At 41.3% G+C, this 19,206-nt stretch overlaps 1 protein-coding gene across 1 annotated transcript in view; it reads right to left on the bottom strand.

The window, feature by feature from the left end:
* Positions 1–19,206, bottom strand: part of zgc:193811 (uncharacterized protein LOC559801 homolog) — a 113,844-nt gene that overhangs the window by 33,656 nt on the left and 60,982 nt on the right. Inside the window, exon 4 of the mRNA XM_039776367.1 lies at positions 16,847–16,974. Within this exon, the coding sequence (XP_039632301.1) occupies positions 16,847–16,974 (128 nt within the window). The remainder of the gene's footprint in view (positions 1–16,846; positions 16,975–19,206) is intronic.

Raw genomic sequence — 19,206 nt, 5'->3', positions numbered from 1 at the left:
GCTTAACATAAGCAAAACAACAGAACTGGTTATTAACTTTCTCCACACCAAAGAGAATCTATGTCCTGTGTCACACAGGTGCGAGTAGGAGGCAGCTAAAGGGCTCAAGTAATTGTAATAAAACATCCGACCAGGGTGCGGCGGAGTGCGCTGACTGTCTTTCTCAGACCTTTCCTGGGAAATCCTGCATGGTTCCGGCGCCTCTGAAGACGTCACTTCCGAAGCCAGCCCCTTTGATGACGTTCGCTTCCAAAGCCGGTCCCTTTGATGACGTTGCTTCCGAAGCCGGCCTTTGATGACGTTACTTCCGAAGCCAGCCCCCTTTGATAACGTCACTTCTGGTTCCGGTCCCTTTGATGACGTCAATTCCTCTCAAGACCTTTAAAGCCTCCGTCTTGGGCTACTATAGTCAGTTCTGTTTTGGACTCTGTGATATGCACATCATTTCTTTGATAAGAAAACCCTTTTTGCTGCTGGGAAAAACAATATACGGGTGGCTGCCCCAAACCTTTATAATGTCTTGGACTCGTTTATATGACAGTGGCGTAGTTGGCAGGATGAAGTCGCAGAAGAAACTGGGACTCGGACATGTAATGAACCAGGTAGGAAAGTACCGGGGCCGAGTTTCTGGGGGGGAGTGCATTTGGGGGTCAGGAAGGACTCAGTACAGGCTCCGCTCCTCAAATACAACCCCTAGCTTATAACATACCAAATGGAGAATGTGAAGGGGACATACAGGCATAGGCTGGTTTCTGGGGATGAAACAAAAAGGGCTTATTATGTTCTCTCGGAGGAGAGAGCTGAGCCGCCCATTGTGACTGAGGTCCCAGATAAATATGGGCTATCCCCAGTCCAGCAGGTAAAAATAATAAAAAACTGGGCACCTGATCCAGAGAGATCAGTCCAGGAGCAGGCTATGGCCCTCTGGGAGCAGGTGGCTGTCTGGCTAAGGCCATTTGAATTAACCACCTGCCAAATAGTACAACAGGTAGCCTGTCTCCTCTTTTTAAAAGGCCTACCTAAAAACTTTGCCCAGCCGGACTGGGGTGAATTCCATTCAATGGAAGAGCTTATAAAGCTCTTGAAAACACCCAAGCCAGTCTTAAACTCTGGGAAAGCAGAACGGCCCTCTAGTGGATTTCCTAGAGATCATGTCCTACTGAATGAGTCTCTTACACATACATCGGAGCCTGTTTCTGAGTTCCCGGGCCTCCGGGCGTGCAACCTACCCGGGAGCGAGGCGGCATGTAGGTGGAAGGGGGGAGATAGTTTATGTGCTCTTGCCAAACCCCTGACGTGTTCAAATACAGGATTTGTAGTCATTAATGGATATAAACTCCTTGCCCTGTTTGATTATGTTATGTTCAATATGTTTTACCGCGACAGAAAATAAAAAAAAAGACCAGTATTAAATGTATTCATGGAGACCTCCAGATGTACGACACCGCCCTAAGTTTCGTGAGTCAGGGAGGAACGCTAAAAAAAATCCCCTGGCGATCCACCCTAATCCTCCCTTCTCAGTGATTCTAGGACGGGACTGGTCAGAAAATAAATGCGGTAAACTATTGACTACTCCTGATAAAAACTTAGGCCTCGTTGTAGATGAGGATAACTCATAAATATATATTAGTCCTCGTGGATTATGCGACCCGATATCCAGAAGCTGTTCCCTTACGCTCAGCTACATCTAAAGCAATCGCACGGGAACTAGTAGGAGTATTTGCGCGTGTTGGTATTCCTAAAGAAGTCCTAACGGACCAAGGAACACCTTTTACCTCGGAGACATTCAGGGAAACGGCCAAGTTACTGAAAATAAAGCATTTAAAGACTGTGGTGTATCATCCTTAAACCGACGGTCTAGTGGAGAGATTTAATCAGACTCTCAAGCAGATGCTTCGCAAGGTGGTCAGCGGGGATGGGAGGAAGTGGGATCAACTCCTCCCCCTCGTTCTCTTTGCCTATCGGGAAGTCCCACAAGCCTCTACGGGGTTCTCTCCTTTTGAATTATTATGCGGACAACAACCCCGAGGTATATTGGATATTTTGAAAGAAGGGTGGGAAGGAGAGGCTCTTCCCTGTACAAATATTTTGGAATATATCGCACAGTTACACAATAGATTTAAGAAAATTCAACCTACTTTAAAAAGTCATATGGAAGGGGCACAAGCAGCACAGGCCCGTTAATACGATCGTGGCACGACACTCCGAGAATTCCAGCCGGGGTATCGTGTCATGGTATTAATTCCCACCTCTCATTCTAAATTACTCGCCCATTGGCAAGGCCCTTATGAAATTAAGGAGAGAAAAGGGTTGGTTGACTATTTGGTGAAACAACCCAATCATAGACCAACTGAGCAGGTTTATCATGTGAACTTGCTGAAGCCGTGGAAGGAGAGGAAGCCAGATCCCTCCTCCGCTCAGCCCTGCTCATTCTTTGCTCACATAGACAACCTTAATTTCGGCAAGGAATTAACCTATAGACAAAGACGGGAGCTGGAATCAGCCATCAGCCATTTTCAATCAAAAAATTTATGATATTAGAGATAACATAGTATATCTCCCCAACACTGCAGAACCTCCAAAGCCCCGGTACTCCATTATAAACAAATTAAATGCTTTCACCAGGATAGATTTACCTAAATTACATAGTATAATCTCTCAACTGAAACCCTCCACCGCGTCCTTGACCCAATACCAACAAGGTTTTTCAAAGAAATATCAGGCATGCTAATTGACAATATTTTTGACATAGTTAATTCGTCATTGGATACGGGGGTCTTCCCAGACTGTCTTAAGACTGCTGTAGTTAAACCCCTGCTCAAGAAAAATAATCTTGACCCCTCTGCCTTTGAAAATTTTAGACCCATCTCTAACCTGCCCTTCTTAAGTAAAATTCTAGAGAAGGCAATTAAATGACCACCTTAATAAACATGCTATTCTTGATAAATTTCAGTCAGGCTTCAGAACAAATCACAGCACAGAAACTGCACTCGTTAAAGTAGTAAATGACTTGCGGGTAAATGCAGACAGAGGCCATTTATCTGTTCTCATCCTCTTAGATCTGAGTGCCGCATTTGACACCATTGATCACAATATTCTTAGAAATCACCTTAGTCAATGGGTGGGCCTCTCTGGCAGTGTCTTAAATTGGTTTGAATCCTACCTGGCAGGTAGAAAATTCTTTGTTAGTTGTGGTAATCACAACTCAAAGACACATGATATCTATATGGTGTTCCACAAGGCTCTATCCTGGGTCCGCTGCTTTTCTCAATCTATATGCTTCCGTTAGGTCAGATTATCTCAGGTTACAACGTGAGTTACCACAGCTATGCTGATGACACACAGCTGTACTTATCAATAGCACCTGATGACTCCGACTCTCTCGATTCACTAACACAATGTCTTACTGGTATTTTTGAATGGATGAATAGTAATTTTCTCAAACTAAATAAAAGAAAACTGAAATTTTAGTAATTGGCAATAATGGATTCAATGAGGTTATCAGAAATAAACTTGATGCATTAGGATTAAAAGTTAAGACGAAAGTAAAAAACTTAGGGGTAACTGTTGACTGTAATCTGAATTTTAAATCGCATATTCATCAGACCACTAGGACAGCATTTTTCACTTAAGAAACATAGCAAAAGTTAGACCTCTTATATCATTGAAAGATGCTGAGAAATTAATTCACACTTTTGTTTTCAGTAGACTAGATTACTGTAACGCACTCCTCTCAGGACTACCCAAAAAAGACATAAATCACTTGCAACGAGTGCAGAATGCAGCTGCTAGAATCCTAACTAGGAAAAGAAAATCCGAACACATTTCTCCAGTTTTGATGTCACTACACTGGTTGCCTGTGTCATTCAGGATTGACTTTAAAATACTGCTTATGGTTTATAAAGCCTTAAATAATCTCGCTCCATCTTATATATCGGAATGCCTGACACGTTATATTCCAAATCGTAACCTTAGATCTTCAAATGAGTGTCTCCTTATAATTCCAAAAGCTAAACTTAAAAGAAGTGGTGAGGCTGACCTTCTGCTGTTATGCACCTAAAATCTGGAATAGCCTGCCAATAGGAATTCGCAAGGCAAATACAGTGGAGCACTTTAAAAAACTGCTGAAAACACATTACTTTAACATGGCCTTTTTATAACTTCACTTTAACTTAATACTGATACTCTGTATGTTCAATTCATCATAATAACTATTCATAGTGGCTCCAAAATCCGTACAGACCCCTACTCTCTCTTCTGTTTCTTTTTCCAGTTTCTTTGTGGTGGCGGCCTGCGCCACCACCACCTACTCAAAACATCATGATGCACCAACATTGATGGACTGAAAGCCAGAAGTCTACGTGACCATCATCATCAAGTCCTTCCATGAAAACCCTAAATACAAAGAGGACTGTTTGATTTATGTTAGGTAGATTGCCCAGAGGGGACTGGGCGGTCTCTTGGTCTGGAATCCCTACAGATTTTATTTTTTTTCTCCAGCCTTTGGAGTTTTTTTGTTTTTCTGTCCACCCTGGCCATCGGACCTTACTTATTCTATGTTAATTAATGTTGACTTATGTTTATTTTTTATTGTGTCTTCTATTTTTCTATTCTTCATTTTGTAAAGTACTTTGAGCTACATTTTTTGTATGAAAATGTGCTATATAAATAAATGTTGTTGTTGTTGTTATCCTGTCCATCTCAGAGGTGGTGAGTGAAAAACCTGGACGGACCTCTCTGATTGCGCACGACATAGTGACTGAACCAGGGGTTATAGTCCAAGAGCGCCCCATAGACTTCCTGATGCAAAGAAAGCAGAAGTGGAGCTGGAAATCAAGCGGATGCTGGAACTAGGAGTGATTGAGGAAAGTTTTAGTCCCTGGTCCAGCCCAATTGTCTTGGTTAGTAAGCCTGACGGCAGTTGGAGGTTTGCAATAATTTCCGTCGGTTTAACCAGGTCTCCCTTTTTGATGCTTATCCCATGCCTCACGTGGATGACCTCCTCGAGAGATTTGGACAAGCTGAATTTTTGACCACACTTGACATGACAAAAGGGTACTGATGGATTCCTTTAACGGACTCCGCGAAGGTCAAGACCGTGTTCAGCACTCCTAGCGGACACTGGCAGTATCGTGTTCTTCCATTCGGGTTACACGGAGCTCCTGTGACTTTCCAGTGTCTGGTGGACAAAGTGCTCCAACCCCATAATGCGTATAGTGCTGCCTATTTGGATGACATAGTCATCTATTCCAGCACATGGAAGGAACACGTACAGCAGGTCACTGTAGTATTGCGGACACTAGGAGAAGCCGGGCTTCGTATTATTCCCAAGAAATGTTTCTTTGGATTGAAAGAAGCTAAATATTTGGGCTACCTGGTGGGTCGGGGTACTGTGAAACCACAGTGTTCAAAAATAGATGCTATTGTTAAGTGGTCCTGTCCGAAAACCAAGAGGCAGGTCCAAACCTTTCTCGGGTTGGCCGGGTGCTACTGCCGGTTTGTACCTCGGTTTTCAGAGAGAGCGGCGCCCTTGACTGATCTTACAAAGAAGAGGACTCCTAATCATGTGGTATGGACTGACAAGGCGGACTTAAAACAGGCTCTTATGTCAGCACCAATATTAAAAGCTCCTAATTTTTCTCTCCCTTTTATTCTCCAGACGGACGCTTCGGACACAGGCCTGGGTGCAGTGCTGAGCCAAAGCGTCGATGGTGTTCAACACCCCATCATGTACCTGAGCCGGAAACTGTTGGATCGAGAGACCAGGTATGCAGCGGTGGAGAGAAAAGCCCTTGGGATCAAATGGGCAATTACTCAGTTGAGGTACTACCTCCTGGGCCGGGAGTTCACTCTAGTGACGGATCATGCTCCTTTACAGTGGATGGCCCTTCACAAGGAGTCGAATCCACGGGTCACTAGGTGGTTTCTTGACCTTCAACCTTACAACTTTTTGCTTATTCATCGTAAGGGTTCTCTACATGCCAACGCTGATGCTCTCTCTCGTGCCCACGACCTCTCGGTGCAGGACGCCTGACCCGATGGGTCTGAGCTGAGGGGGGGGCCATGTCACACTCGTGCGAGTAGGAGGCAGCTAAAGGTCTCAAGTAATTGTAATAAAACATCCGACCAGGGGGCGGAGGAGTGTGCTGACTGTCTTTCTCAGTTCCCTACAGACCTTTCCTGGGAATTCCTGCAAGGTTCCGGCGCCTCTGAAGACGTCACTTCCGAAGCCGGCCCCTTTGATGACGCTTCGAAGCCGGCCCCTTTGATGACGTCGCTTCCGAAGCCGCCCCTTTGATGACGTCGCTTCCGATGCCGGCCCCTTTGATAACGTCACTTCTGAAGCCGACCCCTTTGATGACGTCACTTCTGGTTCCGGTACCTTGGATGATATCAGTTCCTCTCAAGACCTTTAAAGCCTCCATCTTGGGCTACTATAGTCAGTTCTGTTTTGGACTCTGTGATATGCACATCGTTTCTTTGATAAGAAAGCCCTTTTTGCAGCTGGGAAAAACAATATACAGGTGGGTGCCCCAAACCTTTATAATGTCATGGATTCGTTTATATGACACCTGTTATAATTCAGTGAGTGGATGTGGAGGTGGTGCACTACTGCAAGTACTTGGGAGTCCACATCAATGACATGCTGCAAGATTCTGTATATTCACACATGCTTTTAGCAGAATTTTGTTTAGGTAGGTCACATAAAATGAGGTGCCAATAAAAAACAAAATGGTGAAGCAGTTAACTGGAATTCAGAATGCAGTGACAAATTAAATAAGGTTTAAATCAGAATATACTGTATATAGGCAACACTAATATATCTGGAATCCTCTATATTCTCACACTCCATAAAAAATTACCATAATCCTAAAAAAAATTTTTTTAAAAGTCTGCAGCAACTATTTAGGTTGTGTTTTCAGTTTCATTAAAATAATCTAAGATTCTTATCCATTTCTAAAATATAATTATCCCTGTGCCAAAGAAAGAAAAGAAATAATCTCAGTGACTACAGATCTGTGGTTCTCACTTCTTGTCTGATTAAATGTTCTTGTGCATTAAATATAAAGCTTGGGCCTCCGATAACCCAAGGGTTTTGTTTTCTGTACTTAATAAACCCGCATCTGGCCCAACTACCTCCTCTACTGAAGTCTGTGAGGAATTCCTCCACTTTTTCCGTAACAAAATTAAAGATCTAAATAATTCAACTAACATAAATACATCATCTGTTTATATCTCTCCCTGTTTTCCCACTCAATCCAGTTCCTTCTCTAAGTTCTCACCAGTCACATCTGCATTTGTTAATAACCTGCTTTGTAAGATGAGACCGACTACTTGTGTACTGGACCCCATCCCCAGCACACTACTTAAATCCTGCCTTCATGCCATAATCCCAACTGTTACAACAATAATAAACTCATCACTTGACATTGGCTCTGTGCCGCTCACTTTTAAAATTGCTTCTGTAACCCCAATGTTAAAAAAGTCTGGTCTTGATGCTGACAATCTTAACAACTTTCAGCCTATTTCCCACCTACCTTTCCTGTCAAAAGCTCTTGAGCGTGTTGTAGCCTCCCAGCTCACCAATTACTTAACCACTAATAACTTGATGGAACCCTTTCAGTCTGGTTTCAGGGCGCGGCACAGCTGTGAAACTGCTGTGCTACGGGTAACCAATGATTTGCTTATGGCAGCAGACTCTGGACAAACCAGCATATTAATTCTATTAGACCTCAGTGCAGCATTTGACACTGTCAGACATGGCATTCTACTGTCCAGAATAGAGAACATGCTGGGTATCTCTGGCACTGCCCTCCAGTGGTTTAAGTCCTATCTGACTGATAGGCAAGAGTTTGTTAGTCTTGGCAACAGCAGATCCAGCTCGGCGCCAGTCAGACAAGGAGTTCCACAGGGCTCTGTCCTTGGACCTCTTCTCTTCTGTACTTATATGCTTCCCCTTGGCCATATTATTCATAGCTATGGACTGGGCTATCGTTTTTATGCAGATGATACTCAACTCTACTTGAATGTTATAAGTGAAGTTTTATCAGAGCTTTCTCAGTGAAATTAAAACCTGGATGGAGCAGAACTCTTTAAAATTAAATTGCAACAAAATTGAACTCCTGCAAATTGGGACTAAAATGCAACTTAATAAAATGAGCTCCTTCCCAGTCCATCTTGGCAGTGATCACATCAGACCTGCCTCTACTGCAAAGAATCTCTGTGTCATTTTTGATTCCTCCCTCTCTTATTCTGCCCACATAAATCACATTAAGAAACTTTCTTACTTTCACCTCCGTAACATATCCCATGTTTGCTCCTTCCTCTCCTTTTCTAATGCTGAGAAACTTGTCCATGCTTTTATCACATCCCACATCGATTATTGTAACTCGCTGCTGGCAGGTGCCCCTTCTAATCTTATATTACAGCTCCAGCTTATTCAAAAACTCAACTGCAAGAGTCCTTACTCAAACCAGCAGCAGCGAACACATCACACTCATCCTACTCCGTCTTCACTGGCTCCCTGTGTCTTACAGAATCGAATATAAAATCCTACTAATTATAACCTACAAAGCCTTAAATAACCTTGCACCAGACTACATCAGTGACCTTCTCCATCCTGCCGGCCCACTAAGATCCTTTGATTCTGGCAATCTTGTTGTGCCCCACACAATCTAACACATGGGTGACAGGGCCTTCAGCTGTATAAGGCCTAGACTCTGGAATGACCTACCAAAATTAATCAAGTCAGCTGACTCCATGAATTCTTTTAAAAAACAACTCAAAACTCGTCTGTTCAGGAAGGCTTTTAGCTCTACTTGACTTTATTACCCTTCTCTCAGCTTACCTCTCTGTCAAGATGCTCATGTAACCTGTATGTGCATGTGCTAGACAATCAATTATGTTGTCTGTTAGGCTTTCTCTGAATTTACTGTCTTAATCTTCTTTATTTATTTATTTGGTTTGTACAATACTATATACTGTATACCCTGCCGTTCTTTCTTATATTTTCTAAGTGCCTTGAGCATGGGAAAGGTGCTATATAAATAAAATGTATTTGTATTATTATTTTGAACTACTGCAACTGAGAATGCCATATACCTTGCATTTCATATGATATTGGCACATCTTGAAAATATATAATTTCATGCAAGAATACTGTTTATAAACTGCAGTTCAGCATTAAATGCTGTTGTACTACCAAAGCTTATCATCAAGAGCCTGCCATCCAGTGCAACTTGACATTTTCAACATCTTAACTAGGAGACTTCTGCATGTACCAGTTGACTGCATCACTTCTCCTACACTTAGGATTTGGACTTGAAAATAAGAACTCATGGAACCCTACAATTTATGTACACAGCAACTTCCTGGAATTTTGAAACTGAAACCTATAAAAAAAGTTCTGAGCTGATACATATAAGTTATATTAAACTACATAAAAAGCATATAGAACATAATGATTTATACAAGATACATTTTTTCATGTTTATTTTCTTCGAAAATGGATAAGAATTTTTGTGTCCTTTTGATTCTTTTTGAATATTCATCTTTTGTTTTAGATAGATAGATAGATAGATAGATAGATAGATAGATAGATAGATAGATAGATAGATAGATAGATAGATAGATAGAGATACTTTATTAATCCCAAGGGGAAATTCACGTACTCCAGCAGCAGCATACTGATAAAAAACAATATTAAATTAAAGAGTGATAAAAATGCAGGTAAAACAGACAATAACTTGTCTGCCACGGATGTCAAACAGTCCAGCTCTATTCATACAATAGAGCTTGCCTTCCTCACCAGTTAGTCCAGGTGTGAGGCATCCTTCTTCTTTATGCTGCCTCCCCAGCACACCACCGCGTAGAAGAGGGCACTCGCCACAACCATCTGATAGAACATCTGCAGCATTTTATTGAAGATGTTGAAGGACGCCAGTGAAGTTTGCAGACCAGCAAACACACATTTTATCAGTGCTGAGGTCCTTGTTGTGCAGAAGTGCCAAGTTAATTCAGTTATTAATATACAGTATGCCGCATACCTGTTTACACACCTATGAACTAGTAGTGAATTGTAACTTTTTTGAAACATACTGTCACGGGCGGCTGGGTGCCATACCCAGCCGCGATGCCTGGAAGGAGCTGGAGAGGGATTATACCTCCCCCGGGCCATGAGAGGACAGCCACCCTAGTTGCTACAGAGGTCACGGGAACCGAGCTGGGAGCTCAACCCTATAGGGGCCCGTGGCCACCGCCAGGGGGAGCTTAATTAAACCTAGAGCCCTGGAAGCCAGTACTTCCGCCACACCAGGAAATGCTGGTGGAAGGAATTCCAGGGTCATCTGGATCGATGCTTTAATTGTAAATAAACTGTGTATGATGGACTTGAGAATGTTGTCTGTCTGTCTGTGGTCGGGCTGGGTTTCACAATTCTCCTTTGTTCAGCCTTCAAATCATCCCATAAATATTTGATGATATTCAAGTCAGGTATTCAAGTGAATGCATTTGCATACAATCAGGGCTTCTTTCTCATCACCCTGCCATACAGATGTTCTTTGTGCAAATTGCGCTGAATTGTAGAACAATGTACAGATACACCATCTGCAGCAAGATGTTCTTGCAGGTCTTTGGAGGTGATCTGTGGGTTATCTGTAAACATACTCACAATCCTGCGCATATGCCATCCATCCATCCATCCATCCTCTTCTGCTTATCCAAGGTCGGGTCGTGGGGGCAGCAGTTTGAGCAGATAGGCCCAGACTTCCCTCTCCCCGGCCACTTCTTCTAGCTATTCCGAGAGAATCCTAAGGCATTCCCAGGCCAGCCGGGAGACACAGTCCCTCCAGCATGTCCTGGGTCTTCCCAGGGGCCTCCTCCCGGTTGGACGTGCCCAGAACACCTCACCAGGGAGGTGTCCAGGAGGCATCCTGATCAGATGCCCAAGCCACCTCATCTGACTCCTCTCGATGCGGAGGAGCATAGGTGAGGGTAGGAACGTAGATTGACTGGTAAATTGAGAGTGTTGCCTTACGGCTCAGCTCCTTTTTCACCACGACAGAGCGATGCAGAGCACGCATCACTGCGGACGCTGCACCGATCCACCTTTCGATCTCACGCTCCATTCTTCCCTCACTCATGAACAAGACCCCGAGATACTTGAACTCCTCCATTTGGGGTAGGATCTCTCCCCCAACCCTGTGAGGGCACTCCACCCTTTTCTGGCTGAGGACCATGGTCTCAGATTTGGAGGTGCTGATTCCCATCCCAGCCGCTTCACACTCAGCTGCGAACCGATCAGAGAGAGCTGAAGATCACGGCTTGATGAAGCAAACAGGACAATATCATCTGCAAAAAGCAGTGACCCAATCCTAGAGAGCTGAAGATCACGGCCTGATGAAGCAAACAGGAAAACATCATCTGCAAAAAGCAGTGACCCAATCCTGAGTCCACCAAATCGGACCCCCTCAACACCCTGGCTGCGCCTAGAAATTCTGTCCATAAAAGTTGTGAACAGAATCGGTGACAAAGGGCAGCCCTGGCGGAGTCTAACTCTCACTGGAAACGGGCTCGACTTACTGCCGGCAATGCGGACCAAGCTCTGACACCGGTTGTACAGGGACCAAACAGCTCTTATCAGGGGGTCCGGTACCCCATACTCCCAGAGCACCCCCCACAGGATTCCCCGAGGGACAAGTTCGAATGCCTTTTCCAAGTCCACAAAACACATGTAGACTGGTTGGGCAAACTCCCATGCACTCTCCAGGATTCTGCTAAGGGTGTAGAGCTGGTCCACTGTTCCGCGACCAGGACGAAAACCACACTGTTCCTTCTGAATCCAAGGTTTTTTAAAGAGGGGGACCACCACCCCGCTCTGCCAATCCAGAGGCAATGTCCCCGTTGTCCATGCGATGTTGCAGAGACGTGTCAACCAGGACGGTCGTACAACATCCAGAGCCTTGAGGAACTCCTGGCATGTGTCATCCACCCCCGGGGCCCTGCCACCAAGGAGTTTTTTAACCACCTCGTTGATCTCAGCCTCAGAGATGGGGGAGCCCACCTCGGAGTCCCCAGGCTCTGCTTCCTCAGTGGAAGGCATGTTAGTGGGATTGAGGAGGTCTTCAAAGTACTCCCCCCACCGACCCACAACGTCCCAATTCGAGGTCAGCAGCGCACCATCCCCACCATATACAGTGTTGACACTGCACTGCTTCCCCCTCCTGAGACACCGGACGGTGTACCAGAATCTCCTCGAAGCCATCCCAAAGTCGTTCTCCATGGCCGCCCCAGGGCAAGATCCAACTTGCAAACATTGCATTTAAGTTCCAGCCTCATTGGGCCATATATTTTGAGCTTGCACAAAATTAACATCATTTTGGACCAAAATCTTCAAATGCCTTTCAGGCAGCCTTGGCGTCACAATCCCTCCTAATCCACTACCAGCTGTGTTTAGTGTACTTCCAGGTAGGCTTAAAGTGGAGAAGGACAAACAAACTGTAATTGCCCTTACTTTACTATTGGCATGTAGACTTATCTTGCTCAACTGGAAGAATGTTAACTCACCTCTTTTAAGTCACTGGGTAACTGATGTTACATATTATCTAAAATTATAAAAAATCTAATTCTCACTTAGAGGATCTGTACAAAACCTTTTGAAAACTTGGCAGGATCTAATCAATAACATTTCAGAATAAGCATTTACACTGAGGAAGTGGATTCTCTCCCCTGTTTTTATTCTATTTATTTTTATTCATTTATTTACATATTTTTACTATTATTAAAGTTTTACTCTGCTGGCCTAGCTCTCTTTTTTATGGGTGGGGGTTGATTTACTTCAACCATAATTTTTTTAAACTTCACTTGTTTGCATGGAATGTTATTTAATTTTAATCTTCTTCTTCTTCTTCTTTAGGCTGCTCCCGTTAGGGGTTTCCACAGCAGATCATCTTCTTCCATATCTTTCTGTCCTCTGCATCTTGATCTGTTACACCCATCACCTGCATGTCCTCTCCCACCAGATCCATAAACCTTTTCTTAGGCCTTCCTCTTTTCCTCTTACCTGGCAACTCTATCCTTAGCATCCTTCTCCCAATATACCCAGCATCTCTCCTCTGCACATGTCCAAACCAACACAATCTTGCCTCTCTGACTTTGTCTCCCAATCGTCCAACTTGAGCTAACCCTCTAATGTACTAATTTCTAACCCTATCCATCTTCGTCACACCCAATGAAAAGTTAAAAAAAATAAGTAAGTGGATAGGACCGGTGAGCATTGCTGGGCTGAATGAATAGCCTGTTCTTTTCTAGATTGTTCTAATTTTCAAGTATAGTGGTACTCTGACAGCAATGTTTACCATTAATATCAGAAAAGATTCTTATCAGATACATCAGGAACCAAGAAGTAGACCACACTTTGTTATACATTGGAGGGAATGCTGTGGAGACAGTTAGTAGCTTTATAATTTTAGAAGTCACAATCTGTGTCAACTGGAAGAGGAAACAAGCCATAATGTTCCACGTTAAGAAAGCTCACTATAGCCTTGACTTTCTCTGACTTCTGGGAAAAGCTTGGAGGTCCATATCTTAATACACAAACTTGTATAGGTGCCAGGTACAGTTTTCCCTAAAGTTTTCAAAGCACTTGTACGGTATTAAGAAGTTTAAGAATACATGCTGCATGTTAATCAGACAAACATGTAATAATTTCACTGTACTCTGTACACATGCTATTACCATTCCATTACTGGCACACTGCTGCCTTCTGTGTAGGACATATACAACTCATACTGGCTTAAAAAGACAAAGTATTTTTTTTTCTCCTTTGTACTAAGCAAAGAGTTCAGGATCTGCAGTAATCACACCACTTCATTCAGGAAGATCTGTTAACAGGTGTGACGGGTGGGTTCGTCTCAATTCTCCCTCCTCATTTGGGAGGCTCTTGAACACGAAACCGTCAATGTATAAATGAGGAGGACACCACACAAAGCTAAAGAAAGGTGCAAAAGTGTTCAGTGTTTTCATTAAAAACAAATTTCTAACAAGTCAGTGTCCAAAAGGAAAGTGCAGTGCTTAACAATTCATAAATAAATCCATAAAAACTGGTGAAAACTTGGAGGTTAAGTCCCCAACGGCCATGGCACTCATGGTAGGGCTCTCCTCCCAAGCCTCCTCGACCCCTGCTGCCTTCCCAGTCTTCCGTGGCAGGGCGCGCAAACTCCCAGTCACTCCTGCTCCATGTAACAGCTCAGCTGGAGCAACCACTTCCGACTGACCCCCTGGGTGTCTACCACACACTTCTTCCAGGGGTTCTCCTCCCAGCTGCCTGCCTTCTCTCCTGCAAGCCTGCTATGTTTTGCTTGCTCGCTAGCCTGCCCACCTACAATAGTTCTCATCTCCTGCCTTCTTTTCTCAAAAACCTCAGTTCTGTCTTTTCTTTTGATCCCTTTCCTCCTCGCACTAGTGTATCACCTTTTAAAATGGGGACTTTGAACAGCTGTGTTGATTAGCATCTCCTCGGCCAATTAGGGTCACAGACGATCCTAAACCTATGTACTTAGTGCAAGGCCATTCGCTCCCGCATCACTCTGCTCTTGCCACTCTACCACACCCCCTCCTACCAAGACATAAGTGTGGCTATTATTTATTTAAAAAGATGCCGATCAGCCGCTAACTTTACCACAATAGGTTACTCATTAGCTTCTCATACTGATAACAAGGTGAGTATATCTTCTGAAATTGTTAATGAAAACTAACTAAAATAACTATAGAAGCATTTTGTTTATCAAAGTTAAAAATGTAACTAAAAGCAGGGCGAAAATTTCAGGCTAAACTGAAATTAAAAGCACATGCTCAAAAGCTAATTGAAATAATGCTACAAATTGATGGGGGGAAAAAACTGTTACTTCTGTTTTTTAAGCAAACCAGTTGCTGGGTAGCCTATTACTGACTGTCTCTTCTTTTTCACAAAATGAGTGTAACAGTCCATAGCTCCCCAATAAGAGCATACTTTTGAACTGTTTATAAACAGGAAAGAACTGTATGACACTGACAGGAATAGGAACAAGTGTGTACTTACTGTAGGTTGTTGACCTGGAATGTCTAGCAGGTTGTGTCATTTTTTGCCTTCACAAGATACTGTGAAGTACTTGATTCGAAGTTTAAAAATAAACTTCCTACTCTTTGAACAGAGCAACAAAACAAAAACATGATTAAGACACATTTTGCAAAACATTTGTAAGATAACTTTATAGGCAAATCTGCATATTTGTTTTGTCCTTGTGCTATTGTGGAATAGCAATCATTTCTTAATCATTAAATGATCCTTTATTAAGGTAATAAAAAACTACACTGAAAAGATTCTCTCAAATAAAATGTCTTAAAACTAAACACAGCCTAAACTGAAAAACATTGACAAGTTAAAATAGCATAGAATTATTAACTAATGTTAAATGAAACTACAGTATTATTGGTTTCTTGTTTATGTTGTCTGATGTTGATTTAATATATGGAGTTTAATTTATCGTGTGTTTATAGTTATTGATTATTGTTTGTATTGTACTCCATTGACTGTCACAAGTCACTGGGACATATGCAAGTAAAAAAGTACTACATACACATCATAATACATTTTGAACTTGCAGAATTTCAAACAAGATTTTGCTGCAGGGAGCAACTTAAAGAAATATGCGGGCCATAATATCACTTGACATTCACATGAGCACAGGCCCCTGACAACAAAGATTCCATTCCAGCAAAAGCTGCATAATAAAGAAATGTGGTGACACCTCAAATCAGTGACAGTCTGACAAGTCAAAGTATATTATAAACAAAACAGTAAACATTGTCTCTATAAATGGTGACAAAAAAAATACTTCTACAGAAAGATGGCATTAAATCAGTGGGTTACAACAGTGGACAACAACTGCATCAGATCTGAGCCTGTGAGATTTTTACACTACCACTGGATACGTAATTTTCCAGTAAGAGATAGCAAGAAGTGAAAATAATCAGTATAATGCTGTAATTTGTACTTTAACATCTATTTTCACGAAATGTTTTTCATAAGTGTTGTTTGAAAAATAAAGAGTAACATGCCAATTTGGAATTTGAATGTGATTTTTTTTTTTTTTTTCGGACAGCTACAAATTAAAATTCTTATATTCCAATCACTCATGCACAGCAGGCTATATTAGTTAGTCATTCATCATTGTGGAAAAAAATACAATATGAATTACGGTCAGATATTCTGATAACATGTTTATTGGAATGAAGAATGAAACTGCATATGAGAATACAGTAGCAGATTTCAAAAAATGGTGCCATTATGGACTTCAAAAAAAAGAAAAGAAAAAGAGAGACAGACACATACCAGGAAATATATTTTAGGACTTACCTTGAGAAATATTAAATGTTTAAATTGTTTCAGATTTCCTAGATTACATGTTACCAATCATCTGAATTGGACTGAACACACTAAGGTCAGAATTCAGCTTCTCTGATCTCAGTACTTAGGCACAAGAGGAAATGTAGCATGTTACAGACAATACTGTCCGCTAGTACACATGATATTTAACACCTTCTCTCTACATTATACACACTTTTAAGTCTGCATTGTTTTCATATTGTGTTCTATATGGTACATTTAAATATTTTAAAACTGAGATTTCCAATATGTTTTAATTACTTGAAATACGAAGTACATATAAGAAAACCATCTGCATAGGTTCTTTCGATTAATGACACTTGAATTTACATTATAATAAAACATTAACACGTTTTTCTACATAATCAGATAGATCTGCAAGAGAAACAAAATCCTTTTCTTTTTATTACCAGGAAAGATTACCTATAATAGTAGCAGTAGTCACGACTTGTTGTACTGAGATGAGGTTCACTGAGTCTAAGGATGCCTTGGCCTGAAATATGGATGGGTTCTCCAGTCAGCATCTGAAATTCACTTCTTTTTTTCTCAATCTGTCAAGATAAAGTCAGCTAAAATGTAATTCAAACAAAGTAATGAAGATCATAATGTCCTCTAACAAATCTTCATTAAGGTTCCCAAGGCTAACTCTTCCATCACATATCATAAATTTAATTAAACTCACTTTATTTTTTGTATTGCGTAATACAGTCTTTACCAGTTCTTAATTGCATAATGAGTACATGTCAAGAAACAGATTTATTTACACAAAATAAAAAACAAAGCAGTTTGAAATTGATTATCATAAAGGTAGCCCCACAATATCTGTAGTTGTAATAGTACAAAAACTGGTTACAGTGAAAAATTGGTAACATTAAATTACCAAAGTAATTTGACATGAAATCATGGTTGGTCTATATGTAAGGTAGCTCCTAGCAGCACCTACATTGTCTTTGAATTCTGTGCTAACCTTTGGCTTTCACATCACTGGTCTATCACCTGTTACCTGGCCTTTCTCATTGCTAATTTAACTTTCATGTTTCTTTTCAACATTCTGGGCTGTTATCTATTTTAATGTATGCTGTGATTATTTGATCCAGGTTTTGGTTGTCTAATGCATTTGAGAATATACAGTTGTAAATATGACTGGTGCTGCCACAAAGGGTATTAACTGTGAGTTTATTTGTATATTGCCACTTTATAAATTTATGACACTGGATTTGATCACAAGGAAACCAGTTGCTTTACCACCACATTCCTGTCTTTGTCAGTAATATTACCAACACAACTGAGCAAACTAATTGTTAGGCTTCAGAAAACCGTGTCATTCCAAGTTAGTCCTAAAGATATTTGGTTTTCTTTGCTGTTAATCCTACTTGGTGTATCTTTTCTTTATTGTATTTTGTAGTCATTATTTGATGTCTCTTGCTACTTACCATCCTCCATGCTACCTGTTCTCCTTCACCCTGTTTCACTACAGAGCAATACTTTTATACACTCTCTCTCAGATTCGACAGACCCAGGAAGATACTATATATTACATATGTGATTTGTGATCCCTGTGGGTCATCCATATGTCCTACAGTCTCTAATGCAACTCATCTACAACAATATAAACATATTTACAGAAATGCTGATAGCTCAGACCGATATTGTATCTTGCTTAATAAAATAGATTAAATTCTAATATAGGGATTATTAATTATATTGCTCTCAATAGGATGCCCTAATATAACAATTTTACTAGTTAATTTCTAAGGTTGTTCTACAAGAAGTAAAGAGGTAATATGGTAACAAGGACATTTACTTTATTTTTTCTATGTTTATGCCTTGTGGCTTAGAGAAGGCTTGTCAAGTTACTGGAAACTGCAGCCAGACATGTCAAATATCACATGCTTCCTTGCAGCGAAGGGCTTTACCTTAATTACAGTTAGGTCCATACGTATTTGGACAATGATATTAATTTAATAATTTTGGCTCTGTACACCATCACAAAGGATTTTAAATAAAGCAATCATTACATAATAGAAGTGTAGACTTTCAGCTTTAATTTAAGAGGTTCTCCAAAAATACCATATGAGCCATTTAGGAATGACAGCCTTTTTTTCTGCATAGCCTCTCCATTTTCAGGGGCTCAAAAGTATTTAGACATTTGACTGACAAGCTGTTCCATAGCCAGGTTGGAGCAGTTCCCTCATTATTTCATTAACTGTCAAGCAGGTAAAAGTTCTGGAATTGATTCCAAGTGTGGAATTTGCATTTGAAAGCTGTCACTGTGAACTCTCAATATGAGGTCCAAATACCTATTGATGCAAATAAAACAGCCCATAATTAGACTTAGAAAATAAAACAATCCCTTTAAAGAGATAGCAGAATCATGAGGATGGAACACATTGGTGAACTCAGCAACACCAGAAGGTCTGGAAAACCATAGAAGACAACTATGCTAGATGATTGCAGAATTTTGTCCTTGGTGAAGAAGAACCCCTTCACAAAATTTAGCCACACCAAGAACACTATTCAGGAGGTAGACCTATCATTGCCAAAGTCTGCAATCAAGAGAAGACTTCACGAAATTAAAGACAGAGGTACTACAAAGTACAAACCACTGTTAAAGAAACGAAAGAACTTTTTAAAAGCCTGTCCAGTTCTGGAAAATTTTTCTTTGGACAAAGGAAACTAAGATCAATATATACCAGAATATTGGAAAGAGAAGGGTATGGAGAACAGAAGAAATGACTCATGATCCAGTGAACACTACATCATCTGTGAAACATGGTGGAGGC

Source organism: Polypterus senegalus, chromosome 13 (genome assembly GCF_016835505.1).
Source record: "Polypterus senegalus isolate Bchr_013 chromosome 13, ASM1683550v1, whole genome shotgun sequence".
NCBI classification, from domain to species: Eukaryota; Metazoa; Chordata; class Cladistia; order Polypteriformes; family Polypteridae; genus Polypterus; species Polypterus senegalus.
This window is presented reverse-complemented; position numbering and strand designations above follow the sequence as displayed.